Source organism: Chiloscyllium punctatum, chromosome 8, assembly GCF_047496795.1.
Source record: "Chiloscyllium punctatum isolate Juve2018m chromosome 8, sChiPun1.3, whole genome shotgun sequence".
Classification (NCBI taxonomy): Eukaryota; Metazoa; Chordata; class Chondrichthyes; order Orectolobiformes; family Hemiscylliidae; genus Chiloscyllium; species Chiloscyllium punctatum.
In genome coordinates this window covers 78,067,090-78,079,653 of record NC_092746.1, presented here as the reverse complement: position 1 = coordinate 78,079,653, position 12,564 = coordinate 78,067,090, and the positions used below count along the sequence as shown (strand labels likewise).

At 42.6% G+C, this 12,564-nt stretch overlaps 1 protein-coding gene across 13 annotated transcripts in view; it reads left to right on the top strand.

The window, feature by feature from the left end:
- The window catches only part of steap2 (STEAP family member 2, metalloreductase), a 226,015-nt gene that overhangs the window by 97,102 nt on the left and 116,349 nt on the right, over window positions 1-12,564 (top strand). Inside the window, exon 1 of one of the 13 annotated variants that reach the window (XM_072575880.1) lies at window positions 10,684-10,860. The exons of the other annotated variants lie outside the window; for them this stretch is intronic. Within the exon in view, the coding sequence (XP_072431981.1) occupies window positions 10,792-10,860 (69 nt within the window). The 5' untranslated portion in view covers window positions 10,684-10,791. Of the gene's footprint in view, window positions 1-10,683; window positions 10,861-12,564 lie in introns of those variants that run through there. 13 annotated transcript variants of the gene reach the window in all.

The following is a 12,564-nucleotide window of genomic DNA, read 5'->3' as shown; positions in this document are numbered from 1 at the left end:
CCTAATGGCCTGCTTCCATGCTGCAGGAATGTCATGTTAACTATTGTCAGCAGTGGGAAGTTCAACCAGGCACAAGGTGTTGCTACATCTGAACCAAATTTCACTCAAAGCAAAGCTATGAATGTAATCATCATAAGATCAGGGCTGACAAGAGCAATACTTTTGGTAAAAACAAATTGTTCTGGAGTGGTAGTTGATTCAGAGTTCAAGGAGGTAGTGTTGTTTGTGGTCCATGAGTTAGCAAAGTGATTATCGAGGTTAGCTTCCAAAGTTATGTCAAGGAAGTGTATTTAAGTGTGGGGTAGTTGTGGTTGTTTTTTTGTGAAATGGCAGCAAAAATGCCAAAAATAGAGAAAGTGAAGACAGACAAGGGACAACTATCAGTTTACCGTATAAGGATAAAAGTTTGGGAAAGTGGCAGAAGAATAAGAAAACAGAGTGGTGATTAATTATGACAGGCAGGAAATAGGTGAGTCAACGGGAAGGAGGATGATTTAACTGAGTAACAGGAAGCAAGGAACAGATTGAGACTATGGATGCAGTAAAACAAAGGAAAGTAGAAGTAATAATTTATGTCTGGAGGGGCAGCCAAAATACACACACAGATGAACAAAGATTGAATTCAGGTTAAAAATTCAGAGAGACACACCATATTTAAAATTAGAGATCACGGACAGATTAAAAAATTCAAAGTTAACATCTGACGTCTGGTTTTAAGATTAAATAAAATTGTAGACAGTGTGAAATTAGCTTGCTATGTCCACAACCAATACCTAGATTCATGAGTGAATGAACGTCAACATGAGTGAATAGCTGAGCAACAGAACGAAAGGAAAGTGAATGTTATCAGTGGGCATTTTGCTTCGTACAGATCAATAAAAATATATGAGAAAATGCGACTTCTGTTATTATTCTTTTTACCCATTTGATCGCAACAAACTCTGATCATCAGAGATAGATTTAACTGACAGCATTCTCTCAAGGTTGAGAGAGGCTTATACAGGCCAGTGATTGCTAGACACCTCTCCCTCTCGTGGTCAAAGTAACATTGCCACTGGCATTAGCCGCTTGAATTGTCAGGGTTGCAGCCGACAATAAAGGCTAAAACTATATCTTCTAGTTATACATACAGTCTCCAGTATTGCAGTAGCTAATTTATCATGCTGATTTGTCTGACAGACCTGGAGTGTGTGAAAATAACTGACAGTAGAAATACATAAGCTGGATCCTACACAGAATGAATATTCCTAAAACTAAAGGCAGATGAAACACATTAGTAACAATGTTTGATTTAATCAGTGAGAACCAGATTAATTAAGGGCCAACTATCATGTGATTAATTTGCAATTAATAGTATATGCTGAATGGGATTTGGGGGTTTAGAGTTTACAATAGAATAAAGCTTAAAGCTGCCAGCTTTATGAAGCTAATTTATTAAATTAGATTTTTGCCAGATAACATGGGAGAGTGCCCAGAGTATTGAGTATAATAAAGTAATATTAATCTACCAAAATATCTACCAAAATACTGGGAGATGCATGTCATGTGATTGGAAGAAAATCAGGAGTGTCATAATCACAGCGCCTTTCGTTACTTAGAGAGAAACAATCAAGCTGTTTTAATGTTTTTGATAATCAACAAGGTCGATCAGTTGTGCTCTGTTCTATTAGCCCTTTGGCATAAATGCCGCAAACAAAATGCTGCAATCCATTATTAAATAAGCTTTACTGTCAAAATTGGCCTTCCTCCAATTTAGAACTTTAACTTTTAGATCCTATCCATCCTTTCCCATCACTATTTTTAAACTAGTAAAATTATGGTCGCTGGCCCCAAACTGCTCCCCCACTGACACCTCAGTCACTTGCCTTGTCTTATTTCCCAAGAGTAAGTCAGGTTTTGCACCTTCTCTAGTAGGTACATCCACATACTGAATCAGAAAACTTTCTTGTACACGCTTAACAAATTCCTTTCCATTTTAACACCATGGCAGTCCCAGTCTATGTTTAGAAAGTTAAAATTCCCTACTATTACCACCTTTTTATTCATACAGATAACTGAGATCTCCTTACAAATTTGTTTCTCAATTTCCTGTTGACTTGGGGCGTCCATAGTACAATCCCAATAAGGTAATCATCTCTTTCTTATTACTGAATACCACCCAATTAACTTCCCTGGACATATTCCCAGGAATATCCTCCCTAAATACAGCAGTAATGTTATCCCTTATTAAAAAACCCCATTCCCCCTCCTCTCTTGCCCCTTTCTATCATCCCTATAGCAATTGTATCCTAGAACATTAAACTGCCAGTTCTGCCCATCCCTCAGCCATGTCTCTGTAATTGCTTTGATATCCCAGTCCCATGTTACCCAAACCTTGAGCTCATCTGCCTTCCCTGTTAACCCTCTTGCATTGAAATAAATGCAGTTTAATTTACTCCGTTCTCTGCTTTGCCTGCCATGACTCGAACTGAGATATTTGTATCATCGATAGTCACAGGTGAGGTGTCGGAAGACTGGAGGTTGGCTAATGTGGTGCCACTGTTTAAGAAAGGTGTTAAGGACAAGCCGGGGAACTATAGACCAGTGAGCCTGACGTCAGTAGTGGGCAAGTTGTTGAAGACAATCCTGAGGGACAGGATGCACATGTATTTGGAAAGGCAAGGACTGATTAGGGATAGTAAACATGGCTTTATGCATGGGCAATCATGTCTCACAAACTTGATTGAGGTTTTTGAAGAAGTAACAAAGAGGATTGATGAGGGCAGAGCGGTAGATGTGATCTATATGGACTTCAATAAGGCGTTCAACAAGGTTCCCCATGGGACACTGGTGAACAAGGTTAGATCTTATGGAATACAGGGAGATTTCGCCAGTTGGATACAAAACTGGCTCAAAGGTAGAAGACAGAGAGTGGTGGAGGGTTGTTTTTCAGACGGGAGGCTTGTGACCAGTGGAGTGCCACAAGGATCGGTGCTGGATCCACTACTTTTCATCATTTATATAAGTGATTTGGAGGTGAGCATAAAAGGTATAGTTAGTAAGATTGCTGATGACACCAAAATTGGAGGTGCAGTGGACAGCAGAGAAGGTTGCCTCACATTACATCGGGATCTTGATCAGTTTTCCCTGGAGTTTCGGAGGCTGAGGGGTGACCTTATAGAGGTTTACAAAATTATGAGGGGTATGGATAGGATAAATAGGCAAAGTCTTTTCCCTGGGGTCAGGAGTCCAGAACTAGAGGGCATAGGTTTAGGGTGAGAGGGGAAAGATATAAAAGAGACCTAAGGGGCAACTTTTTCACGCAGAGGGTTGTACGTATATGGAATGAGCTGCCAGAGGAAGTGGTGGCGGCTGGTACAATTGCAACATTTAAAAGGCATTTGGATGGGTATATGAATAGGAAGGATTTGGAGGGATATGGGCCGGGTGCTGGCAGGTGGGAGTAGATTAGGTTTGGATATCTGGTTGGCTTGGACAAGTTGGCCCGTAGGGTCTGTTTCCATACTGTGCATCTCTATGACTGTTTGACTTGTTCCTTTTCCCAACTGTACCAGTCTCAGACTGATCTCTTTCCTCACTATCTCCCTGGGTCCCACACCCCCACCTTACTAGCTTTAAGCCTCCTGAGCAGCTCTAGCAAATTTCCCTACCAGTATATTAGTCCCCTTCCAATTCAGGTGCAATCCATCCTTCTTATACAGGACACTTCTACCCCAGAACAGATTCCAATGATCCAAAAATGTAAACCCTTCTCCCCTGCACCAGTTCCTCAGTAACACAAATATCTGCTCTATCCTCATACTCCTACCCTCACGGGCTCTTAGCACCAGGAGTAATCCAGATATTGCTACCCTTGAGGAAATCCTTTTAACTTCCTACCTAACTTCTTATATTCTCCGTTCAGAACATCCAATGTGTACAACTACATCCTGCTGGTCCCATACCCCTTTGAGAATGTTCTGCACTTACTCCGAGATATCTTTGATCCTGGCACCAGGGAAGCAACACACTATTCTGATTTCTTGCTTTTATCATGGAGAAAATGTAGAATCACCAGGAAATGCAGAGAGTTCTTCAAGAAGTAGGTCTTTTATCTGCAACCAAAAAACCATGACACTGAGAAAGCAGATTTTCGAATGCCCACGATCCTCAGGGTCTGTGGATTTTTATATCTTTGTTATCATGTTTCTGTTAGCTTATCAGCATGTCCAACTATACTAATCAAAGTACCTCACTCTAGCTTCACAATAAACTAATGATGTTAGTTCCTATTATCTCTTTAGTTGTGCATTCCACTTAATGTTATTCTAATCTCACGGTTAGATATTTATTGCTAACTCTTTGCAACAATGGTCTTTCATTCCAGACCCCATTTAATATTTTCCTAATGTCATAATTAGATATTTATTATCACTTCTGCTACAGTGATCTTCCATTCCAGACTAACCTGTCATGATAGTTATTTAGCTGTTCCACCTATTACAATAGTCTCCTGTCTCAAGCTGACTCTACTAACTATTAATTAGATATTTTAATGTCATGTCCCAAATATTTATGGTCCCAAACCTGTCGTAATAACTCTTAACAGGAAAACTCTACTTACTGTTATCTCATCTCGCCATAGTGATCTTTCAGCCTTAACCTTACTCTGCTAATTGGTGTAAGAGCATTCCACTATTCTTATCCCATCTTGACTGCCACAGACCACAGACTGCCAGTAGTCTTCATGCTTTAACTCTTCCCATGCTTTCATGCTCTTTATTTTCCATACTTTCAGCCACAGAAACGCCTGTCTGTGCCTCTGTCACAAGAGTCCCCTATCACCATCGATTGCTTGGAACCTGATGTACCCCTCGTTACATTACAGCCAGTCACAGTACCAGAAACCTGGCTGTTTGTGCTACATTTCCCTGAGAGTCTATCACCTCTTACGTTTTCCAAAATAGCAAACTTGTTTGAGATGGTGATAGCCACAGGAGACTCATGTACTATCTGCCTTCCTTTCCTAATTTTCCTGTCGGTAAGCCATCTACCTGACTGTATCTGTGGTTTTTCTCTCTTCGTATAACTGCCATCCATCACATGTCCTAGCTCCTGTATATTCCTCATTGCCTCCAACTGCTGCTCCAACTGATCCATGCAATCTGATAGAATTCGCCACCAAATACACTTACTGCAGGCATAATCATAGTAACATGGAAATTCTCCCTCATCTCCCACATCCGAAGGGAAGAGCACATTACTCTAATAAAGGTTATCTTTGCACCTTAACAATCTACAGAAAATAGATCTTACTGCTCTAAAAACACTGCTTCAAGCTAACTTAGTACCTATGTTTTATATTTTTAAATTTTAATCAAGAGACGTTTCTCAATAAAACATATAACCAAAAAGAACCCACTCTATTCATTATTTAAAAAAGAAACCAAATGTTACACATAAGAACCATGCACTTATCTGCTCCTGTTCTCTGAGCGCTCCCACACAGTATCCTCCAAGGTCAGCTATGAATTTTGCTGTTTACCAATTTTTTAAAAACTTTTGAGACATTCTCAGTTTGGCAAGCTGTAACTCGTGGAGTGCCACAAACATTAGTGTTGCAGTCTCAGATTTTAAAAAATTCTTTCATGAGATGTGGATATTATTGGATAGACCAGCATTTATGTGTATTCCCTAATGTTCCATGAGAAAGTGGTAGTGAGCTGCCCTCAGGAATCACTGGACCCCATCTGATATAAGTATACCCACAGTATTGTTAGAAAAGAAGTTCCAAGATTTTGACCAGCTCCAGTGAAAGTACAATATAATTCCATGTCAGGAGCTCATGGATGGTGGTGTTCTGATGCAACTGGTGTCCTTCTTCTGGATGATAGAGTTTGCGATAGAGTTTGTGTATTTGGAAGGTGCTATTGAATGAACCTTTGTGAGTTGTTGCAGTGCATCATTGTGCATAGGTGGTGAAGCGAGTGAATTTTTAAGCCAGTCAAGACGGCCTTTTTTTTAGTATTGTTGGAGTTGCACCTGTCTAGGCAGGCAGAGAGTATTCCATCATACTCCTGAGTTGTGTCTCATGATGGGGAACAGGCAATGGTAATCACAGAATGACCTGCTCCTATAGCAATTGCAAGTCTAGTTCAGCTTCTGGTCAATGGTAAATCCTAGGATGGTGGTAGGCAAGGGAGCTGGGGAGTCCAGTGACATGGTCAGATTGTCAAGGGAGGAACTGGGGAGAGGGGGTTCATTATGTGCATTTGCCCAGGAGTTCAATCATGACTTTTCTGTCTGACAATTCTTGGGTATTTTCCAGATAAGTAAGGTGGAATTTCCACCTTACACCTTTTTGGTTGGACACCTTTTTGGTAGATATCAGGGAGCAGATGGATCTCTTGAAGTCAATTGTTCAGACTTCCGAGGCATTGTGAAGTGTGCCTTTGGTTGTACATCCAGTCACCCAACTGTCCAGAGTTCAGAAGATTTAAGCCATAAGCTACAAGTATGTTTAATGACTAGTTTTATGGTGTATGCACTTGGAAATTTGATGGTGTTTAGTGAGTGGCGAATCGGACTGAGAGCTAGTTATCCCTGGCAGTCAGATGAAGTGAACCATTTATAATTCTTTAAATAGTCACTTAGTAATGTCTCCACAAAGTTGTAGGAAAAAGAGAAAAAACAAATTTCTATTTTAAAGTGGGTCAAGCACCACTGCCATTATGAAATGGTCTGAGTCTTCTCTATGTATTAATCCATATAACATAGACAATGAATGCTAGCATTATAGACAATAGACAATAGGTGCAGGAGTAGGCCATTCTGCCCTTCGAGCCTGCACCACTTTTTGTCTTTTTTTTGCTTCGTGCATTCATATATAGTATTTTTAATTTGTTACTGCCCTCATCCTTCCCATCAACTCCTATTTCACTCAACCTTACAGCATGATCCCTTTTTGAGTTTTCTGCCTCATTGATACAGTTGTCTTTCTTGACTTCCCTTGTTCTAACTTTGCCTCCAATTTCCTTCTTAAACATCCAGTTTGTCCCCTCCCCCCTGCTACTTAGTTTAAATGTAGCTGTGTTGCAGTAGCAAACCTGCCTGCCAGAATGCTGGTCCCTAACCTATTAAGGTGCAAACCGTCTCTCTTGTAGAATTTATGCTTACCACAAAACATACCCCAGTGATCCACGAATTTAAATCCTTGCTTCCTGCACCAGTTCCCCAGCCACACGTTCAAGTCCATTATCTCCCTGTTTCTGGCCTCACCAGCCCGAGGAACTGGAAGCAAACCGGAGATAACCACCTTGGACGTCCTGCTTTTCAGCCTTCTTCCTAGTTCTCCGAAGTCCCGCTGTAGTATGTTCCTCCTCTTCTTCCCGACATCATTTGTGCCGACATGTACCACCACCTCTGGCTCTTCACCTTCGTCCTTGAGGATTTCCTGCACTCTGTCTGTGATGTCTTTAACCCTGTCACCAGGAAGGCAACACACCTTCCTTAAGTCCCGTCTGCTGCCACAAAAACCCCGGTCAGTTCCTCTCACTATGGAGTCCCCTATTATCACGGCTCTGTGCAATGTCCGATTCTTCCGCTCTGTCTCCACGCCAACATTTGATTGACAGACCTGGCCGCCTCTCGGACTGGCAGTGTTATCTGCCTCTACTGTTTCCAAAAGATTCAACTTGTTCCTGACAGGTACTTCCCCCAGGGTCTCTTGCACCTGTCTCCTCTCTGCCTTCCTCATCGACTGCTCTCTTCTGCTCTCTTCTGGTACAATTGGTGTAATAACTCGCTGAAGGTCTTGTCCAGAAAGGTCTCATTCTCTCAGGTGAGCCTAAGGTCCTCGAGTTCTTTCATCAGTGCTGCAATATGCTCTGTCAGTAGCTGAATGTGCACACACTTTCCACACTTATACGAGCCAGACACATCAGAGTCGTTGACCTCCCACATCAAGCACGTAGCACACTGAACCAGCTTGGCAGTCACCCTCTTCAACTGTGGCGTAATCACTTCACTCAATCTCCTTGTCAAAGACTCCTGAGCTAAAGCCTCACTGTTCAATCCACAGGAACTTCCTTGGACCCTCTTTTTGTGGCAAATCTGTGGACTTTTAATTTAGGTTAGAGGAGGAGGCCCTACTTTGTAGGACCTGGAGTCTAGAACACACACACTCAAATAACAATCACTTACCTTCCCGACCGGCTTTGTGTTCTGCCTTCACTTCCGCCCAGCTCCTGCCGCTCTCTGGTGCGAAAAAGATGGAACATGGGAGTTGTGAACGGGAGTAGGAAATTCAGCCCTTCAAACCTGCTCTGCCATTTAACACAATCAATGCTGATTTTATCCTGATCTCAACTCTACTTTCCTGCCTGCTCCCCATTGCCCTTTATCCTGCTTTTCATCAGAAACATATCTATTTCTTGCTTGAATCGATTGATTGATTCTGCCTCCACTGCACTTTGGGACAGTGTGTCCCATTGATTCCCAACCCTCTGAGAGAAGTAGTTTCTCCTCATCTCAGTTTTGAATCCACCTCCTCTCACTCTATATGTATGCTATCTTGTTCGAGACTGTCCCACAAAGAGAAATAAGTGTTCACCACATCAACCCCCTTTAGCATTTTATACACCTCAATCAGATCCTTCTCATTCTTCTGATCTCCAGCGAGTACAAGCCCAAGTTATTTAACCGGTCCTTGTATGACAGCCCTTTCATCCCTGGAATCAACCTTGTGAACCTCCTCTAAACTGTCTCTAATGCCACCACGTCCTTTCTCAAGTAAGTTAAAAATCACACAAGACCTGGTTATAGTCCAACAGGTTCAATTGGAAGCACTAGCTTTCAGAGTGCTGCTCCTTCATCAGGTTCAACCACCTGATGAAGGAGCAGCATTTGTTACCCGTCCCTTAATTACCAGAGGGTAATTAAGAGTCAACCACATTGCTGTTGGTCTGGTGTCACATGTGGCCCAGACCAGGTGAAAACAAAATTCTTCCTTAATAGACACTAGTGTTTCAACCTGGTTTTAAGTCAATCAATTGACATTGGCTACATGGTCACCATCAGGCTAACTTTTAATTCCAGATTTTACAGAATTCAAATTTCATTATCTGACATGGTGGGATTTAAATTTACACTCCAGAATATTAGTCTCGGGTTCTGGATTACTAGTCTTCTGATAATACTGTTGCAAACGACTTCCCCTACAATAATACATGTGATCCATGTCCTTTGTGATGGTTTCTGAGCTGTGGAAGTTCATGGAAAGTCAGCCACATTGTGCCAGTGATGGTGGGAGTAGAAGTTTATGTGGTGTAAGAATTGCCAGTTAGACAACCTTGGCCTGATTACTGCCAAGTTTGTTGAGTACGGTCACACCTGCACCTAACCAGGCAAGAGAAGATTTGACTACTGTTCCTGAGCAACATGCTTCAGAATATTCAGCCTCTGAATTATTTATTTTTTTAATTGATTTTGTGGGATTTGGGCATTGCTGGCTGGCCAGCATTTATTTCCCTAGTTGCCATTGAGAAGGTGATGTTGAGATACCTTTTTGAACCACAGCAGTACACCTGCTATGGGTTGACCCACAATGCCATTAGGGTGTGAATTCCAGAATTTTGACCCAGCGACAGTGAAGGAAGTTCAATTTATTTCCAAATCAGGATGGTGAGTGGCTTGGAGGGGAACTTGAAGGTGAGCGTGTTCCAATATATCTGCTGCTCTTGTCCTTCTAGATGGAAGTGGCTGTGGGTTTGGAAGTTGCTGTCTGAGAGTCTTTGGTGAATTTCTGCAGTGCATCTTGTAGATAGTACACACTGCTGCAACTGAGCATCCATGGTCGAGAGAGTGGATGCATGTGGAAGTGGTACCAATCAAGCTTGTTCTACTTTGTCCTGGATAGTGTGAATCTTCTTGAGTGTTGTTGGGGCTGCACTCATGCAGGCAAGTGGGAAGTATTCCATCACACTCCTGGCTTGTGCGTTATAGATGGTGGACAGCCTTTAGTGAGTCAGGTGGTGAGTTACTCCTCACAGTATGCTAGACTCTGAACTGCTCTGGTAGTTAGCCTTTATGTGGTTGATTGTGTTTCTTTTCAATAGCCAGTTGCGGGATGGTGTATAATCAATAGCATTGAATAGAAATTAGACTTTCACGTGTTGAAATGGTCACTTTCTGCTACAATGTGGTATGACTTATTAGTATCTAAAACCAAAAATGTTGACCAGACTGCAATCTGTATTTAAGGAATTATACCACTGGGCACAACCTGGGTATTTCTGATTATGATGAAGATTAATATCCAACTTGAAACATTAACTCTGTTTCACACTCCATCGATACCGTTAGACCTGCTGAGTTTCTCCAGTATTTCTGTGTTTGTTGCAGATTTCCAGAATCTGTAGTACTTTGCTTTTGAGTGCTTTATGAATTCCGATTTCTTGAACGGTGTTTTAAAATCATCTGTGTGCGTATGTGTTCGGTCCATTGCAAAAGTTTAATCTGAATGTCTCCAGCTGTAACCATGGAAATGCAGGTTGTTGTAGCTGTTGTAGTGGAGTCGGTGGGGGGGGATCGCAGCGCCACCCCGCGGTAGGACTGCGGGAGTGGGCCACCTCGGCCGCCGTACTGTGGTTCCGGCAGTGGGGGTTTCCTTCCATAGCAACACGGCATCAACGATTCCATGGCAACGGCGAGAGCAGCCGCCAGCAAACAAACAGTGAGAGAGGGCGAGCAAAACAACTCTCCGGCCTCTTCAACCCGCGGCCTCGGCTCAGCGGCCTGTCCAGCGGCCTCGGGATGAGTGTGAAGAGGAACATCCCGGTGGTGAGGCACATCATCAGGGACAGCGACCTGGCAACCAGACAGGTAAAAACAAACTTGCAGAAAGTAACAACAACCGCAGCAACAACCCACTCATGCCCCTGTCTCTTCATCACACACACCCACCAGCCACACACACACACATATATATATACAAACACATATATACGTAGCTATACAGAGACATATATATGCACACATACACACATATAGACATACACACACATTACACATACATTTTTATTCATTTGCAGGTTGAGGGCTTCACTGGCTGAGCCAGCATTTATTGCCCATCACAGTGGGCAGATAAGAGTCAACCACATTGCTGTGGGTCTGCAGTCACATGTAGGCCAGAGCAAGTAAGAATGACAATTTCCTTCTTTAAAGGACATTAGTGATCCAGACAGGTTTTCCAACAATCAACAATGGTTTCATGATCATCATAGACTCTTCATTCCAGATATTTATTGAATTCAAATTCCACCATCTGCAGTGGTGGGATTCGAACCCAGGTCTCCAGAATATTACCTATATGTATCTATATGCACAGACACATTTTACACACACATATATATACACACGTAGACATACACACACATTACACATATATGCAGACACGTTACACGCATATGTATACACAGACAAACACACATATTACACATATAAGCACAATGACATATTACACACATACATTTGCATACATATATATTCACACATAAATATGGGAATGGATCTGGCAGACGTGACTAAACTGTAGATGATTCCCAGGTTGCCCCTCTCTTGTGCAGTCCATCCATCCTCATTTATCAAACCCCTCCCCAAACAATAAGTGTGTCGGATTCCAGGGAAACAGTTAAACTCGTCGAGCTGCACAACATCTTCGGCACCCTAGCAAACAGAGCGCACCATAGAGACGCCTAGTCATGGCCAGACAGGTCTATCTGCCCAAGGTTAGGTTTCCTGTTTGCAGTCCCAAATGTTCTTCATCAGATCCACCAACATTAAGCATTGTTCTTCTCTGACCACTGTCTTCTGCTGGCCAACTGTCATCTTCAGGACAAGTAGCAGACCGTCAAGAGAATGTGGAAGCTGAATGTGAAACTGTTGACCCCAGAAAATGTTGAAGAACTCAAAAGCGATTTCACAGGTTGGAGAACTGTGAAGCCCTTCTTTGAATCTCCAGTAGACTCATGGAAAACAGTCAAGGGAACATCACAAGGTTCTTTATCCTCAAAGGTGTTCAGAAGGCGATAGAAAGATGGGAAAATTTTCCAAACTCCAGAAAAGCATGCTGAACTTACTCCTGCTGCAGATGATGGGGATCAATGTCACAGAGGATCTCCAGGAGGTGAACAGCCAGCATGCCTCACTCTTTGCCTTGGAGGACTGCGTTGTGGAGCAGGATGAATTGTACTCACGTTTATTCTTCCAGAAGGTGCACAAAGGCAAGCTCTGTGCCCAACAGCCTGAAGGAAGAAGATGACTCAGTAATATCATCTCAATCTGACATCCTGAGGATCAGCAAATCCTTTTATGCTAGACTGAATAGCACGAAGCCCAAGGATGTGCACCTCCCATCATTTCTGTCCTCTGTCATGGAGGTCACAGACGGCAGTATGCGGGAGAGGTTGGGCAGCCCTCATCTCTGGATGAGCTGACCAAGGCCCTCAAGTCCTTAGAAAATAATAATACTCCTGGAAGACCTCAGCATACCGGCCAAGTTGTATTCAGCTCTGTGGACTTGATTGG